This window comes from Callithrix jacchus, chromosome 13, assembly GCF_049354715.1.
Source record: "Callithrix jacchus isolate 240 chromosome 13, calJac240_pri, whole genome shotgun sequence".
Taxonomy (NCBI): Eukaryota; Metazoa; Chordata; class Mammalia; order Primates; family Cebidae; genus Callithrix; species Callithrix jacchus.
Genome location: NC_133514.1, coordinates 60,546,771 through 60,565,927, shown reverse-complemented (window position 1 = coordinate 60,565,927; position 19,157 = coordinate 60,546,771). Strand labels below are relative to the sequence as shown.

The following is a 19,157-nucleotide window of genomic DNA, read 5'->3' as shown; positions in this document are numbered from 1 at the left end:
GCAGACCTACTTGATTGATTTCCTATGACACTATCAGCAACTTCAGGGCAAGAGGAATGTTTATTCACCTTTCGCCCTTTGCCCTGTGACTCTCAACACCGGCGTCTCTGGCCTAGTAAGACCTAGAGATGGCTGCTGGCTCGTTTAACACACGATCTCATTTAATCCTCAGAACCAGCCTGTCAAGTAGGTACTGTTATCTCCCTATTACAAAAGCGAAAACTGAGCAAATGATACATCAAAGAGTATACTCATGAATTTGGGAATCCCTAAAGGTATATGAGTATATTTGTTTAATGAAAGGTTCTTCATCAGAACTGATACATCATTCATTTATTCAATTATACTAAGTAAAACACCTCTAAAACTCTGTCAGTGGGGAGCTCATCTGCAGATGTGAGTCAAATGATACAGTGAAGAAAACCCAGTTCAAAAGACAGATCTGCTCGAAAAGAATTCAGATACTCAATTGTATTAGGGGTTTCCACTGGCTACCAACAATGTGATAGAACCCAGATTGCTGAACAGTAAAAGACTAGAAGCTCTATTCAACTCTGAAATTGTTTAACTTAATGATCTTTCTAAACACAGTCCAGTCCCATGTAACCCAGGGATCATGGTGTACACTTTACTCAAATCAGGAACTGTCAAAATTAAGAGGGAAAATCCTCAATGGTGGCACCATGTTGGATACTGACATACCATGTCTCACACAGTCCCACTGAGCCCATTTCCTCCTCCCCAACACTAAAACAGTCACCTTTCTATCAGGATGAGCCCAAGAGCAATATTTAGCTTGTTTAGGGGTCACACTGTATGAGAAACAGACACTCAATCCAGTCTCAGCCCAGTGACATGCTCATGCTATGAAAGGAAGGCAAAAAAAATCAGGTTCACCTTGTCCAATTCATTCCAGAGCGTACCAAGTAGGCGTGGTAGGGCCAAATCACCTCCATTGTCTTCCTGGTTGGTATTTTTCTCCTTGACACAATTGCCTTTGAAAACATAAATGACCCAGAAAAACTCACAGCTCCTATAAAGTAGGTGCTATCCCTCTGTTACCAATTTATAGATGCCGACATCTATAAAGAAAAGCTTTGGCCGGGTGCAGTGGTTCATACCTATAATCCCAGCAGTTTGGGAGGCTGAGGCAGGGGGATCACTTGAGGTCAGGAGTTGGAGACGAGCCTGGCCAACAGGGTAAAACCCTGTCTCTACTAAAAATACAAAAATTAGCAGGATGTAGTGGCAGGTGCCTGTAATGCCAGCTACTCGGGAAGCCAAGGCAGGAAAATCACTTAAAGTGGGGAGGCACAGGCTGCAGTGATTCAAGATCGCACATCACTGTACTCCAGCCTGAGTGATAGAGCGAGACGCTGTCTCAAAAAAACAAAACAAAACAAAAAGAAAAGCGTCTCAGCAGGGCACAGTGACTCATGCCTGCAACCGCTCCCCGCTCCAGCACTTTGGGAGGCTGAAGTGGGAGGATCGTTTGAGCCCAGAAGTTCCAGATCATCCTCAGCTGATACAGCAAGACCCTTATGTTTATTAAAACTAAAATTAGCCAGGCACGGTGGCACATGCCTGCAGTCCCAGCTACTCAGGAGGCTCAGGCAAGAGGATTGTTTGATCCAGGAGGTCCAGGCTGCAGTGAGCTGAGATCTTGCCACTACTCCAGCCTGGACAACAGAGCGAGACCCTATCTTAAGAAAACAAAAAAACATATAGCTTTTCCAGTTCTACCTAATAAAAGTAACAACAGCCAGGCATGGTAGCCCAAGTCTGCAATCTCAGCACTTTGAGAGGTAGAGACGGGAAGACTGCTTGGGCCCAGAAGTTTGAAACCAACCTGGCCAACACAGCGAGACCTCATCTCTATAAATAACCATAATAATAAAGCAAAAACAAAATGCTAAATTTGATTTACGGATGATAGACCAATGCACAGGAACTGTCAGAGTCCTCGGGCAGTGGGGCAGCACAGGAACAAGGGCAACGAGGGGAGGCAGGTCATCGCTGCCACGTGGCTGTGGCCTTTGACAAATCTCTCAGCTGCAGGGTCCTCATCTAGAAAACAGCATTATTATCTGTATGCTGTAGGGTTGTTGTAACTCTTAAAAGAGATATGTAAAAAACTTAGCAAAATTCCTAAAGAAATTGTTCAACAAGGTAACTGTAATAATTATCATCTTTTATAAATATTAAACACCTCCTCGAAATATGTGGTGTTCCTAAGTAGTGGGCATCAGCACCATTTTACAACAGACTAAGAATCCCAGTGGTTAGACCAGCTATTAAAAACCCCAAAATGCCAAATTTCTATATTTCAAATAATGCTACCCAGGTAAGTTATTTTTAACCAGTTGAGCCATTTAGAAAATCCTGCAACAAAAGATAAATCCTTTCTTATAAAGCATTTGTTGACCAGACACAGTGGCTCATGCCTCTGCAGAAAAAAATACAAAAATTAGCCAAGTGCTGGGCATAGTGGCTCATGCCTGTAATCCCAGCACTTTGGGAGGCTGAGGTGGGCGGATTGCCTGAGGTCAGGAGTTTGAGAGCAGTCTGACCAACATGGTGAAACCCCATCTCTACTAAAAATACAAAAAAATTAGTGGGGTGTGGGTGGCATGCACCTGTAATTCCAGCTACTCAGGAGGCTGAGGCAGGAGAATTGCTTAAACCAGGGAGATAGAGGTTGCAGTGAGCCAAGATTGCACCACTGCACTCCAGCCTAGGCAACAGAGCAAGACTGCATTTCAAAAAAAAAATATTAGCCAAACATGGTGGCGCAAGCCCGTAGTCCTAGCTACCGGGGAGGCTGAGGTAGGAGGATTGCTTGTGCTGTGGAGGTCAAGGCTACAGTGAGCTGTGATTGCCCCACAGCACTCCAGCCTAAGTGACAGAGTGGGACTTTGTCTTTTAAAAAAAAAAAACGAAGAAAAGCATTTGTTTAACAACATTTTAAATAATAAAAACAGAAAGCTTACAAAGCTTTCTCTTTCTCTCTTAAGTAGTATTCCTCTAAATAACTTATTCTTTAATAGTTTATATATAAATTGACATTATGGCTATGATGTCAAATAGGTACTTATTATTCATTTTTTAAAAACTATTAAAAGAGTTTAAAGTAATGTAATATATGGACAGATGTCTCCAAGTGTTTATAAAGAAAAAATTATCACAGCCACCTAAAACACAAAATATATTATATCCCCTATGATGCTTCAACTAAGTCCAAACATTCCTTGACTTAAGTTGGCTCATAAGAAAAGCACATTGCTTTACAAGGACCACAGGTTTATAGACTCAACTGTCAGGAAAAATACTCATAATAATTCAAGCAGCTCCAATTCAGAGCTTCTAATTCATATTAATGATCTGATGGTTTTGCTGGCACATACTAGATAGCAACTCAAAACCATATAAACAAATGATGAAACGACCTTATATTGAATAAATTATTTCCAAATACTTTTTGAGAGCTGTTTGTATTATGAACACCTCCCTTTCAGAATAAGTTTAAAGCCATGTCTCCAGTGCAGCTGAACATACCTATCTTGTCAGGAGCCATAAATGTCATATGATAATGCACTGAATAGATGAGGACAATCTTGGTCATCATAAAATTCTACTGGTATAGAAAAGGTCTTCCAGGCTAAACTGCAATCCTGGACTAACCAATTAACTTTTTTGTTTATGATTCCTTTTATAAAAAGAGACCATCTTATTTTAAATCTAAAAACACGGATGCTTAGGCTGGGCACAGTGGCTCACACCTGTAATCCCAGCACTTTCAGAGGCCAAGATGGGTGGATCACTTGAACCCAGGTGATCACCTGGGCAACATGGTGATACCCTGTCCTACAAAAAAGTATAAAAATTAGCATGGGGGTGCGTGCCTGTGGTCCCAGCTACTTGGTAGGGCCCCGCTTGAGCCCTAGAGGGGCTGGGAAGATCGCTTGAGCCCTAGAGGAAGAGGATGCAGTGAGCTGAGATCACACCACTGCACTCCAGTCTGAATGACCAAGTGAGACCCTGTCTCAAAATATAAGTTTAAATCAATATTCTAAGGTCAGTTATCCCTTTCATTTATTTCAGAAATAAGTAAATGCAGAAGCTCAATCTGTCACTAACAAAGTACCATACATCTATCTTTTGGGGGGGGGGGGGCGGGGCAGTAAAATTACCAGTTCCAACTTTAAAGTTTCTGAAGGCTGCTTTCTCCATCTTTAGCTCCTCCCTTCATCTAATACAGCTAAGTCATAACCACCACAACCAAATAATTTTAAAATCTAGATCCTTCCTTCCTTCCCTCCTTCTCATTTTTTCATGTATTTATTTATTTAGACTCAGGGTTTCACTTTGTCATCCAGCAGTGGCGTGAACACGGCTCATTGCAGCCTTAACTCCTTGGCTCAAGCCATCCACCAACCCGAGCCTCCCGAGTATGTGGGATCACAGGTGCCCACATGACCACATCTGGCTATTTTTAAAATAATTTTTGGAGACACGGGGTCTTGCCATGTTGTCCAAGCTGGTCTTGAACTCCAGAGCTCAGGCTTCATATCCACTTTATTTATTTTATTTATTTATTTTTGAGACGGAGTCTCACTCTGTCAACAGGCTGGACTACAATGGCACCATCTTGGCTCACTGCAATCTCCTCGCCTCATGGGTTCAAGCAATTCTCCTGCCTCAGCCTCTTGACTAGCTGGCATTATAGGCTGTACCACCACACCTGGCTAACTTTTGTATATTTAGTAGAGATGAGGTTTCACCAAGTTGGCCAGGCTGCTCTTAGACTCCTGAACTCAGGTGATCCATCTGCCAGCATGCTAAAGTACTGGGATTACAGGTGTGAGCCACCACTCCTGGCCCAAGGGTAGATTCTTATTACTTCCATTCAACACTCTCCATCTCCTCTCCATTCCTCCCCTTAGTTTAACATTTAGATTGTCAATGAGGCAAACTAGCATTATCCACAGGGAGTGTCAAAAAACCGAGGAAATATTATGTTATTTACTACTGATTAGGCCTAGAGGAAAGCCACAGAAAACTTGAGAGAAAATGCAAGACAATACAAAGAGCACAAAACAACACCAGTATCAACACAAGAAAATTAAAATGAGAAATGCATATTTGCTAAAGCGGGTTAGAATGGATCACTAGATTCTTGAACAGGAAAGAATTTATAAAATGCTAAAAGCTAAAAACAACTTATAAATCACTATTTACATTGTTCCTGGTTGGAAAAAAATTAGGCAGTTCAGACAAATACACATATTATCAAACAAGAAAATTAAGGGAATTGGTACAAAAAACAAAGATACAAAATGAACACAATGGAGTCAAATTTAATAGTTATTGTTCAGAAAATTAAGTACCAAAATAAAGATTTTCTAAACTGTTTATATATGCCAAAAAATCAGAAAAAGGCAAGGTTGGGAAGGCAATCCACAGCTATCCAAGCATCACAAGGTGTGCTTACCTGTGAGCCCATGTTTTTCCTCCAAAGAAAAGTCAGAAAAAGCCGACTTTTCATGGCTTTTTCAACATGGATAGTTCATGTTGAAAATATATGACATGACAGGTAAATATGAATACTAAGTAGTACAATTCTAAATTCAAAAACTATAAAAATAGGTACTACATTCCAACTGGATTTAAAAAACGAAAAACAAAAACAAACACCTTTTCGGGCTGGGCATAGTGGGCTCAGGCCTGTAATCCCAGCACTTTGGGAGGCCGAGGCCGGTGGATCTGAGGTCAGGAGTTAGTTTGAGACTAGCCTGACAAACATGGAGAAATCCCATCTCTAATAAAAATGCAAAAAATCAGCTGGGCGTGGTGGCGCATGCCTGTAATCCCAGCTACTCCAGAGACTGAGGCAGGAGAATCACTCGAATGTGGAGACAGAGATTTCGGTGAGCCAAGATCACACCATTGCACTCTAGCCTGGGCAACAAAATCGAAACTCCATCTCAAAAAAAAAAAAAAAAAACCTTTTCTACGGTGCTGACCAAATGGATTTTTAAAGGAACACATTCTGGAAGCTACCCCACCCCCAGCCTTTTCTAACATATTTATGTAGTTTTTCCAATTATATATCTGACCTGAATACTCTAAAAAGAATTTTAAAAGAAACTATTTATAATGATCACATATACCCTGGCTTTATACAAAGGTAAAATGAAGACAGAAAAAGGAACTGACAATAAAACCCTCTTGTTAGGCATTAGTTAAATGAAGTTTGTCTTCTTTCCTCATTTTTTTTTTTTTTTTTTTTTTGAGATGGAGTCTTGCTCTGTCACCCAGGCAATGGCAGGATCTCGGCTCACTGCAACCTCCACCTCCCAGGTTTGAGGGTTCAAGAAATTCTCCTGCCTCAGCCTTCCCAACAGCGGGAATTACAGTTACGTGCAACCACACCCGGCTAATGCTTTTTTGTATTTTTAGTACAGATGGAGGTTTCACCACACTGGTCATGCTGGACTGGAACTCCTCACATCAGGTGACCACCCACCTCAGCCTCCCAAGGTGCTGGGATTACAGGCATGAGCCACCACACCCTGCCTTCTCCCTCATTTCTTGTTAACAATTTTAACATAAGCTGACAAAAATGATCACCAAAATACAGCCTTCAAAGACTTTAGCAGAAAAAGACTAAATTGCAGTCCGTGAATCAAATTAGTAAAAATGTTTACTTTATCATTTTAATCTTGAAAGTGACACTAAGAGTTTTATCTTGCATTAAAATACAATTTACCTCCTAATTTTTTTTTCTTCTCCTTCCTTTCTGACTAAGAAGTTGAGGAGGGGCAGATGCCCAACCCCAGCTTCCACCAGCTTCCTGCTGAAAATCAAGAGCAAGGCAGCCCACAGAGTGGCCCTGACTGGATTCTGGCCATTTTTCCACCACACATGGGTTGCCACTGATTCTGCTTCACTTGGACCCCAGGATGAGCGACTCTCCCTTACCTTAGTCTTGAAACACACACGTAATCTGTATTCAGTACTAGTAACAGTGTGTTACTAAAATGAAGAATCAAGCTGACAGCAGAGGAGGTGGGTTCCAAAAATCACAGTTAATTACCAAAGCCACTAAGCCAAGTTATTCAAATGTCTTATTACCAAGATATAGCCATAAAACTTACTGCACCAGACTACAATAAATACCTTCAAACTCTTCAAGTTTTAAAGACACATTATATAGGATTCTGCCAACCGGGAGGCTCTGTCTACCAACGTGTGGGTTGTTTCATCATGAAGGAGGCAAACAGTAGGTCACAAGACTCTAGGTCTCAGCCAGAGGTACAAAAACTTACCAAGCTATGAAGGGTATTGGAGCAAGAAAAACAAGATTTCAAAATGAAGATTCCAAACCACTGCCTACCAATCTGACAAGGCAAGTCCGGCAAATATACACTCAATGACAGTCACCGGGTCAGAGTAAAAAGAAAAGGATTTAAATTAAAGATGGAAAGACTTAAATCAGGCTTAAAGAAAAACCTGCTGACTTAAATTGCTAAGCACCTATGGGAGATAACCAAATCTACCTCTTACCACTAATCAACTAACAAGACAAAGCCTCCAGCTAAGTGTTACTGTGCTGATATGTATTAGGAAATATGTACCCAAAGCATTGAAAAATGGCTGTTGACACAGAGAACCAAGCCATACTGTAATATTAACACTTAAACATTTGACCTTTTACCACCTCTATCTAACACGTGGCATCAGCAGGATTATTCATCCCTGCCTCACCATTCAGGGAAGCTAAGTGAACTCACTCAGGAAGTGCCACTGGCTTCCAGGTCACTACGGCAAGGACAAATGCCTGCTGTGACTACCTTCATTCAACAGACCTCGACTCTTATCTCATCTCAAAGCTGGCTATGTGCTTAGAACTTACTGAGCAACTCCTGAGTTTGGCCTTCAGGGACTCTGCGTCCAGTCCTTAAAACCAAAAGTTACAATACAGGGCGACGAGAACCTCTACGGCTACATTCTCCTAGCAATAAAGGCGACAAAGCCCCAGCTGACCCTATTACTTGCTTCTTAACCGCGCTTTATAATAGTGTTTGAGGATTTTCAGATACTTCAGTTCCAGCTTCTCTTAAGCATAATGCGTCCCTGTTGACTCTCACCTGTGCCATCAAACGTTAAAACAGAACCTGCCGTTTCATTTAGCATTCTATGACTATATCAAAAGTTGGGCATGGAGATACTTCAGTCTGGCTGGGGCAGTTGTTCATCCCTGTAATCCCAGAACTTTGGGAGGCCGAGGTGGGCGGATCACCCGAGGTCGGTAGATCAAGACCAGCGTGATCAACATGGTGAAACTCCCGACTCTACTAAAAATACAAAAATTAGCCAGGTGTGGTGGCTCATGCCTGTAATCTCAGCTACTCGGGAGGCTGAGGTACGAGAATTGTTTTAACAAAGGAGGCGGAGATTGCAGTGAGCTAAGATCACGCAATTGCACTCCCGCCTGGGTGACAGAGGGACTGTCTCAAAAAAGAAATACTTCAGTGTGACATACCACAATCGACTACAATTTAATTGGAGGGAAGCAGCCAGTGTGGACGGCTTTCACAAGGTCTTTTTTCTCCTCTGGCTAGGTATGGCCTGAAGATGACTGCCCTCCATCCAGCAAGTGAGGATGCCGCAGGAGCACCCCAGCACAAGCTAAGTCACCTGTCTCCGTGCCCTGCACCGTGTGGTGGGCTCTGTCACTTCTCCCCCGCTTATCACTGGCCACACTTCTCAATCTCAAGCCACTGACAACGATCAACACCAGACCGCTAACGCATAAACCAGTATAGGCCACTAAATAATTCGTAAATATTTCAAAATGTATTTCAAAACCGACTTTGTATTGTCAAAACATTATAATCTACCCAGGCCAAGTTTTAATAAACAGTAACACCCAGCATCACTACTGGGCAAAGAACTTGAAATGGGCCTAGCTTGACATCAAGGCTAGAGACTCGTTTTCAATTAAAAACAAAAAATGGATAAGCCCCAAATGTGCAGTAAAAATTATTTTGGCCGCTTGCTAAGTAATCCTTCAGAGCATTTCCAAGTATTCAGAGCTCCAGTACTTTTCTGAAAGGAAGGGTGATCTTTCTGGTCCTGCTTTGCATAATTATGCCTAATAAGTGCCATCTTGAATTTTCAATGAAAAGAGTCTTAAAATGTTCAGGCGAGTGGAGAAAATGGTGATCCGCTGGCGTTAGAAGTTGACAGAGAGGCTCTCAGTACAAACTGTAACTGAACGTGTTCCTTACAAATCAAGATCTGCACCGGGGGCTGGGGCCTTTGCGAAAACTCCTCACACTTGAACCCGGTCCACAGACCGAAGACGGAGGTGCGGGGCAAAGCGCGGCGGGAAAGAAATAAAAGCAACTCCTCGGCCCCCGCATCGCCGCGGATCACGTGGCCGGCGCCCCCTCCCCAGGACCCAGGGCGGTATGGAGATGCGGCCTCCCGCGCGCCCACCGTACTCCCCTCCGCGCCCCAAACCCGGGGGTCTGGGTGGTCTTAGGCGACCATCCCCGGGGCAGAGGCGAGGGAGCCGCGCGGGTTCAGAGTCCTCAGCAGCCACCACTGACGCCCGACCGCCCCCTGCGCACCCCGCGGGTCTGTCCTGCGGCGGCGGCGGGGGCCGCGTCTACGTGGCGCGGTCGCGGCGACGCGGGGGCTAGGACGCGGGGACCGGGGCTCGAGGAGGAGACGGCTCGGCCCGCGCCGCCCCGGAGGGTCCCGGCCTCCGGCAAGGCAGCCCTGGGCCCGCCGAGGGAAGCCCCCAGGCGCAGACACGCGCCGCCCACCCCAGAGGGACGCCCGTGAGGAGCCCGGCCCGCGCCCGCTTACCTGCAGCGGCTCGGCTCCCGGCCCGCGGGGAGCTGAGGGGAGGCAAAGGCTGGACGGCGGCGGTGAGGACCCGCAGGGGAGAGAAGCCGAGGGGGCGGGGTCGGCCAGGGGCGCACGCAAGGCCGGGTAGCCAGCCGCCGCCGCTACCTCGGAAGCCGCCTGGGCCGCAGCGAAGCCGGGCGGCCCTCATGAATGAGACGCGGCGGCGGCGGCGGCGGCGGCGGCGGCGGCAGCCTAGCAGGCAGCGGGCGGGCGGGCAGCGCGCAGGCCCCGCCCCAGCCACGTGACGCTCGCCCCCAGCCCCTCCCGGCCGCGCACCGCGCCCCCGCCGCCTGGCGCCCAGCGGCCTCTCTCCCCCGACCCAGCCGCAGGCGTACGGCTTCTCACCGCTCCCAGTCTCTTGGAAGCAGGCCCCGGCCTCTCGCCGAGTAAGGGCGGGGCCCCGATTTTCTCCCGCCTCGGGCGATAGAAGCGTTACTTTAAAAAAAAAAAAAGTTTTTTCCGGTCCCCATGGCAACCCTGCTGCGGGTCTTGTGGGACTTAGAGCCCGGGAGCCAAAAAAGAATATTAAAATACCAAGAAAGTCTAGTGCATGAATGTTTTATAATCCCCTTTTGATCACTAGTACCACATCTCCTTTGCTTACTTACACCCCCGCACCGAAAAAAATCCTATTACACAACACATTTTTTAAAATACACCGGGGTTCTTTTGTTGTTTTTTGTTTATTCTTTTTATTGAGGCAGGGTCTCGCTGTGTTACCCAGGCTGGTCTCCCTGGGCTCAAGAATCCTCCCACCTCGGCCTCCCAAAGTACTGGAATTACAGGCGTGAGTCACCGTCCTCAGGATTAAAATATACTTTTTAAGAAATGGGTGGCTCACGCCTGTAATCCCAACACTTTGGGAGGCCGAAGCGGGCGGATCATCTGAGGTCAGGCGTTCGAAACCAGCCTGGCCAACTTGGGGAAACCCCGTCTCAACTAAAAATAGAAAAAAATTAGCTGGGCGTGGTGACGCACGCCTGTAATCCCAGCTACTAGGGAGGCTGAGGCAGGAGAATCGGTTGAACCCGGGAGGCAGAGGTTACAGTGAACCGAGATCGCGCCACTGCATTCCAGCCTGGGCAACAGAGCGAGACTCCGTCTCAAAAAGAAAGAATTAAAGAAAAAAAAAAAATGGGGCCGGGCGCAGTGGCTCTTGCCTGTAATCCCATCACTTTGGAAGGCCAAGGCAGGTCGATCAGGAGTTGGAGACCAGCCTAGCCAAAATGGTGAAACCCCGTCTCTACTAAAAACACAGAAATTAGCTGGACGTGGTGGCGCACCTGTAGTGCCAGCTACTTGAGAGATGAGGCAGGAACCTGGGGAGAGGAAGGGGTAGCAGGAGGCGGAGGTTGCAGTAAGCCGAGATCGCGCCGCTTCACTCCAGCCTGGGCGAAAGAGCGAAACTCCGTCTCAAACAAAACCCCCCAAAAAAACCCCAAAAACTCGATTGCTGGTTCTATATACCATTGGTGCACACTGGTTTCTAATTTGCAGCCTATTCTGTGATTGAAAGTAATGAACGGAAGCCTATGTTACTTCTATATAAAGGCCAGTTAGTTTATCACGTGCATCTTGTGTGTGATCATTTATACAGCTCTGAGGGTACTGAAATAGATATTCGCACACACAAAGCTCTTCCGTGATGGACCCAGCTGCAGCCCAGTTTCTTTCCACCAGTGCGTAGCTGGGCGGTGCTTGAACCCAGGGAGCAGGCGACCACTTCCTTGCTCAAGTTCCTTCTGCTTTTCTTTAAAACTCAACTAAGTTTTGGCCCATCTGTAATCAAGGCCCTGCAGATAGGTAGTTTCACTGGTCCAAGCCCACTGGGAATTTTCCTCATTTCACTGTTTCTCACTTGGCTTCACAGGTAAAACAAAATTTAAGAGGACTAGAATATCTTCTCCCTCCATATTCAATGGATTTTATGAATATGGAGAAGAAAAAGCTAGAGAAAGTATTTAATCCTCAGTTTCTATATCAATAAAATAAAGACAGCAATGTCTTTCTTACAGAATTGTTTTGTGGATTCCCTGTGATAACCTATAAAGTGCCTGCTTTAGTGTCTGCAACATGAAACAGGCTATTACTGTTTATTTTCTTTCCTTACTTCCATTTTCCCCACTTAGACATTTCCTGTTTCTCTCAGGCTATTTTCTCTATCTCTGCCTTGGGAGGGAAATATTCTGCCAACCTTCCTTCCTTCCTTTCATCATTCAGGAAGCCCTAGAGCTCCCCTCCCTTCCTACAAACAACCTTGCATTTGAGATCTCACTCTGAATGATGGGTTCACATTGCTAATATTTTCCTCATTCTCCCGTGCCTACCAGCTTACACTACCACTTAAGCAAAGTGGGGACTCATTAAATGTTTGGTGCATGATAAATCCTTTCACCTCCTGCCCTGCCACCTAGGAAGTGTGGAGGGGCCACCCCACATCCACCTATTCCACTGGAGGGCCAGAGGAAGAAAGTGCTTCCTTCAGCTGGCCTCTGACCCACCACCTTTCCGCTCCGCGTTGAGGAGCCTCACTCCACTAATTCCTCAACTCTGGCTCAACTCTGGCTTCATTGCTGGACTTGAAAAAGCAGCTTTTGTAGCCCCTCGGTTCCCCCTCCAGCTATCGACTTACCACACATCTTCTCTTCCCACCCAAGCTACCTGAAAGAGTTTCAGGTTTGCTCACGTCTTCACAGTCTTGCTCCTCCTCCAACCCTGAAACTGCTCAGGCTAGTCACCGATGACCTTCTGGTTGCCAAATAAAACAGACACCTTTCATGTCTTGTGCCTCATGATCTCTGCAGGGCAAGACGATGTTGATCATTATTTTTTTCTTGAAACTCCTTCCTCCTCTCATCAGTGGGAACTCCTCTGAATTCTACATGCCTGTGCTCAGTGGCTGTCAGCATCTCTACCAGCAAGGTCCACAGTGATGTCAAATTCAGACCCATCATTTGTGCTTCTTCAAATCTGCTCCTCCTGAATCTCCTAGCCTGGCTGACAGTATTGTCATCTGTTTAGTCATCCTTGCCAGCAACCTAGGAGGGAGTCTCATTTCCCTCTACTCCCATGCTGCCTCCATCATTCCTACTCATTATTCCTACAGGAAGTCCTGTCACTTCTACTCTAGCTCTCTGCAGAGCTACTGTACTGGCCACTTGTAGGTCTCTCCTCTGTTGTACCGCTCACCCCTGCTTATGATTAGGCCCTCACCCTCTCTCTTGTGGTCCATTGTAGGAGTATGCCAGCTGCTCTCCCTGCCCTCCAGTCCTGCCCAATTCTAAGGATCCTCTACTCTGAATTGCAGACCTGTCCATGGCACAGGTGGTTGGCGATCCATTGCCTTGATGAAACAAGCCGATTCCCTATGCTGCTTTTCTCTCTAATTTTCTCTCCTGCTCCTTCTAGTCTGTATGCTTCAGCCATTACATCATCTCTTTTGAAACAGGATTTATTTTTTGGACAGGGTCTCACTCTGTTGTCCAGGCAGAGTGCAGAGGTGTGATCATGGTTCACTGCAACCTCAAACTCCTGGGCTCAATCCATCCTCCCACCTCAGCCACCCAAAGTATTGGAATTACAGGCACCTGGCAATAATAATTTTCTATATATTAACTTCTGTGTTTTCCCGTAGAGTTCTCTCCTTTTCCTCCTTGTAAGAATGCACCTAGGCATTCTGCTTGTCTCAAGGAGGTTTTTTGGCAGTGGAAAGCAGAAGTTGTCTGTAAGACATTTCCTTCCTGTCTTTATTTCCAAAACTCTGTGCTCAGTGAGGAACCTATCTAAGTCAAGGGGGAGACAGCCAGGGAGAAGGTGTATCTTTGAGGGAATCTTGAAAGGGGAGAAGGATTTTCTCTAGAATAAGAATTGTATTCCCAACCTGGAGTTGGAAGGAGGTGGTCCTATGGCCTCCTGTCTGGCAGTTCCCTGGGGAGGTGACTCAACCTTAGAAAAATAGCTTTGTTGTTCCCGGCTTCTGCATCTCTTTCTCTGTGAGGATGGAGAATAAGCCAATCAAATGCAATCAAAATTCTCACCCCCCCACCCCCACACACAAAATAATAATAGGTATGTGAGGTAATGAATATGTTAATTTGCTTGATTTAGCCATTCCACAATGTATGCACATATCATGTACATCATAAATATATGAAATTTTTGTCAGTTTAATAATTATTCCAGGCACAGTGGCTTGCATCTGTAATCCCAGCACTTTGGAAGGCCAAGGTGGGAGGACTGCTTGAGGCCAGGATTACCAGCCTGGACGATGTGGGAAGACCCCATCTCTATTTTTAAAAATAAAAATAAATAAATAAGAAAATATAAAAAGGAATTTTTTTTTGCTTTTTAATAAAGTGATTAAAAAACAAAACAGGGTCTCATTATGTTGCCCAGGCTGATCTCGAACTCTTGGACTCAAGTGATCTTCCTGCCTCGACCTCCCAAAGTTCTGGGATTATAGGTGCAAGCCACCGCACCTAGCCATTGTTTAAAAATGCAATAGAAAGCCCAGAAATAGGTTCAATGTATACAGACACTTGATGTATGGCAGAGGGGGCAATTCAGAATATTGGGGAAAAGATGGATTTTTCAATAAATGGTTAGAAGGCAGTTGATTCTTGTATTCATTGTTATTGCTATGCACTATAAAGAAAATAAATTTCTCTGGCTCGCAGTTGTCTAGGCTGGAAGTCCATGTGGATGGACCGCACTGGGTGAAGGCCTTCATGCTGTAACCTGGCAGAGGGCTTCCAGAGGCAAGAGGGTAAGGTACACTAACTCAGGTCCCTCTTCTACATCTTATAAAGCCACCAGCCCCAGCATGGGGCCTCTACCCTGTTGACCTTACCTAATCTCAATTACCTCCCAAAGGCCCCACCTCCAGATACCATCAATATATGAATTCAGGGAAAACATTTCTGACACATGAAGTTTGGGGAATACATTCAAACCATAGTAATTATCTATATAGAAAAACTAAATTTAGACTTTACTCAACATCGTATCCCCAAATCAGCTTTAGTTGGATTAAAGTCCTACTACAGCTGATTTGGGGATACGATGTTGAGTAAAGCATCGTAAGAAAACAAAATTGTGCTTCTGTCATCGTTGCAAGGATATACTTTCTTTTCCACATTTTACCATTTCTGAAATTGTGATTTTTTTAAACAATAAATGTCAACTTAGATTCTGTGATTCGTGATATAAAACTTTTAGGAGACAATATAGGAGAATATGCTATACAATTCTGAGTGAAAGGATTTCTTAAACAAGACACAAAAAGCACTAACTATAAAGGAAAAGATTGATACATTTAACTATATTAAAGTTAGGACTTCTTTAAAGAGACCAGAAAGAGTAAAACAAAACAAAACAAAAATAATCACCATCCCAGGAGAATATATTTGCAACATATATAATCCACCCAAGATGAGAATCCAGAATATATGAAGAACTCCTATGATTCAGTAAGTAAAAAGTCTCACAATCAATAGAAAAATTAGCAAAGGAAATGAAGATCAATTTCACAAAAAATAAGCACAAATGGTCCATAAATTTATGAAAAGATGTTAAATTTCATTAGTAATCAGGAGAATGTAAGTTAAAACTGCAATGAGATACCTCCACACACCCATCAGAATGATTGAATTTTTTAAAATTTTTTTTTTTCCAGACAGTCTCGCTCTGTTGCCCAGGGTGGAGTACAGTGGCGTGATCTTGGCTCACTGCAGTCTCCACCTCCTGGTTTCAAGCAATTCTTGTGCCTCAGCCTCCCAAGAAGCTGGGGATTACAGGCATGCACCAACATGCCTGGATAATTTTTAGTAGAGACGGGGTTTCGCCATGGTGGCCAGGCTGGTCTCAAACTCCTGACCTCATGTGATCCGCCCACCTTGGCCTCTCAAAGTGCTGAGATTACAAGTATGAGCCACCACGCCTGGCCAGAATGGTGAAAACTGTTAAAGTTGCTCAACGCCAACTGTTGGAGGTATTACTAATGCCAAGGGCATGCAGTGACCAACTGGCACTCAGACACATCACTGGTTCAAATCCAAATTGTACAACCTTTTTTTTTTGGACAGGAAGAAGAATTTATTGGTGAGTATTAAGAGGGGACAGCATAGGGGAAGCCCTCATAAATGCAGGGCCTGCCTCTTGTCCAGAGGGCCACGATTGGGGATGTACTTGACTCCACAGCCATCTGGGATAAGCCCCTTCTCAGCCACCATGTCTTCAGATTCATTGGCATTGAACATGATGAAGCTCCACTTCTTTGACCTGTGAGGTCTGTCCTGCAGTCCCCGACTCAGCGACGGATGAATAAGGTACACTGACACACAGATATTATGTTTTGCCAGTTTGACAAAGTGACCGGGTGGCTTACAGACTCCCTGGAGAGTGCTGTAAATAGTTGCAACCACTGGCCCCCACCAGCCAGCAAGACTCGATTTATTCAGTACAGTTTAATTGACAGACGCTTCAGTCAACACCACTAGAAGCTGAAGATTAAAAGCCAGGTTCTGATGCCCAAAGCAAACACCATTAGTGGGTAAGATCCCTAGTTGACTTCCCCCTGAGAGGATCATCCAGCTCAAAGGTTAGTTTTACCACACGAGTAAACAAGTTATTCAGATAAACCCCCCATATACCCTAGCTATTTGCTTTTCTTATTAATTAAATGTAAAGGGAATTTAAGCTGCCTTCAGTCCAAACTTCTACTGAAACTATGCAAACTTCTTGGCATGCCAAGAAGGTTTGTGATTATATTCTGTAACTTTCTCTAATATTTTTCTCTTAATATTCTTGCCACCACCCTGAGTGAATCCCCACATGGGTGGACAGCATCCTAAAGCTATATCCAATGGGAAGAAGGTTGTGTGACAGTGAGTAGTGTCTTACCCTGTTTCCAGACAGCTGGAGTCCAGGGCATTTGCCTCAACCAGTTTCAAAACTTGCTTTCCCTTTCTTCTCTCTCCATTCTAACTAAACCCATCTCCTCATTATGCTGGAAAACATCATACTCACTCCCAGGTCTGCAATTTTTTTTATGATATTCCTCTGACTTGAAACACTCTACTTCTCTGATTCTGATTGTCTAAGTCTTACTCTGCCTTCAAGGCTCAGCTTAAAGTCCATCTCCACCAGGAAGCCTTCCTTGAATAGTTTAGTCCTTGATAGTAGTGTGCCATGAAGAAAAGGAATGGATTAAAATACTCTATCTCTGGATCCTAGTTTCTGCTCAGCTGCTTCCAACTCCTCATCCATAAAATGAGTTCTTGAATTACCTAATCTCCAAAGCCCTTAATGATTAATACAGTCTATAACACTAATCTCTCCATTCTTGGAACTTCTAGCACTTATATTGTTGCAATCATTCGCTTGGTATCAAACATATTACCTGCATTGCTATTTGTCTATTTTTTTTTTTTTTTTTTTGAGACAGAGTCTCACTCTGTTGTTCAGGCTGGAGTGCAATGGCGCAACCTCCACCTCCCAGGCTCAAGCAATTCTCCCTGCCTCAGCCTCCTCAGTAGCTGAAATTGTAGGCTCCTACCACCACGCCTGGCTAATTTTTGTACTTTTAATAAAGATAGGGTTTTGCCATGTTGGCCAGGCCAGTCTTGAACTCCCGACCTCAGGTCATCCACCTGCCTTGGCCTCCCAAAGTTCTGGGATTACAGGCGTGAGCCACTGCATGTCTGGTTCATCCAACTAACTTGTAATTCCCTCAGGGACTAAAAACAGACTTTAATTATTTGCAGCCCTGTCATTTAGGATAGAAGTTTTGGTAATAAATGTTTTTGGTGATGGTGACTATGACAGGTTATTATGAATACTTATGCCATTTTTCCTAACGCTGCTTTGAGGATGCTGGTGCTGCTACAAACATCCTTTGTATTTGTGGAACACTATAAGTAATGAAAGGGTTGTCTACTGACAGACAGTGGTTAAAACCCTTTTGTTTGCTCGTGACTTTGTATCTTTGCATAACTCCTTTAAAACTCAATTTTCAAAGGCTGGGCACAGTAGCTTACACCTGTAATCCCAGCATTTTGGGAGGCCAAGGCAGGTGGATCACTTGAGATGAGGAGTTCAAGACTAGCCTGGCCAACATGGCAAAACCCTGTCTCTACTAAAAATAGAAAAAAATTAGCCAGATGTGGTAGCACGTACTGATAATCCCAGCTACCGGGGAGGCTGACTCAATTATCAGCAGTAAGACACAAATAAAGTCTGAGGTATTGTTGCTTCTCTTCTGTGTATTCTTTTATCTTGCCTATAATACACATGTAATGGCTAGAGGTGTAGCAGCTATTTTGTAACTGTGAGGGGATAAGCAGAAAACAAAAGCCAACATTTTAAGGCTGGAGGAGCATAAATATGGAGGGATTCTGAGTGTGTGACAGCATCATTGAGCAGCTCTTCTAGCCTTGGATCATATACCTTGGAAGTTCTTGCTATGTGAGAAAAAATCCTCCCATTTCCCATCTATTTAAGCTACTGTCATTGAGATCTTCTACTACTTGCAGCTGAGTGCATCTCTAATGAGCACATCATTTCACAGTTTAGTTTTAAGGGTAAATGAGATTAATGTAAATTCCTTGGAATCTACCAGAGTAAGTCCTCACTAGAAAATTACTGTTATTATTTAAAAGTATACTTCCATTACCATCTCTTTTCCATGAGCCCTGGTCCTGCAGCATCTGAGCTTTAAAAGGGAAGAAACACAGGTGCTTATCTGTTTTTTTCATCAACTTATGAATTCCTGAGGAAATACTATAATATTTCAAAGATACCATCATAGGCAACATCTTTCAAAAGAGCAAGAGAACTAGGGCATTGAGCCAAGGTGTTGGTCTGTCCTGTCTTCAATCTTCTTCTCTATGTGTACTGGATAAACCCAACTCCAACAAAAAGCCTTCTCTGGGGCCTTTCTTTGCCCCTGCACTTATGATATTTCCCCCAAGTAATACCTGAATTCCCTTCCCTGGCTCTTCACAAGATGCTTTTTTCTCTGTCTTCAATCATCAGCTCCCAAGACCCCTCCTCATAGAAACTTTCCCAGTGACCTGACCTGACCTGACCTGACCTGACCTGAACTTACCTCCTCTCTCCTCCCCTGTGCTCCCCCTCCCCTCCCCTCCTTTTCCCTTCCCCTCTCTTGCTTTCTTGCTTTTCAGACACCCAGGCTAGAATGCAGAGGCGCAATCTTGGCTCACTGCAACCTCTGCCTC

General features: G+C 44.5%; 1 protein-coding gene across 5 annotated transcripts in view; it reads right to left on the bottom strand.

Annotated features, from left to right (window-relative positions):
• LPIN2 (lipin 2) overlaps positions 1-10,107 on the bottom strand; it is a 95,891-nt gene extending 85,784 nt beyond the window's left edge. For 4 of the 5 annotated variants that reach the window (XM_078347839.1, XM_054244022.2, XM_035270675.3 and 1 more), the window contains exon 1: positions 9,880-10,107. Coding sequence is in view for 1 of the 5 variants with exons in the window: in XM_035270673.3 (XP_035126564.2) it covers positions 898-995; positions 9,880-10,069 (288 nt within the window). In the remaining 4 variants the exon portion in view is untranslated. Of the gene's footprint in view, positions 1-897; positions 996-9,879 lie in introns of all 5 variants that reach the window. The other variant, XM_035270673.3, reaches the window with a different exon arrangement.
• Between the last annotated feature and the right edge of the window lie 9,050 nt (positions 10,108-19,157).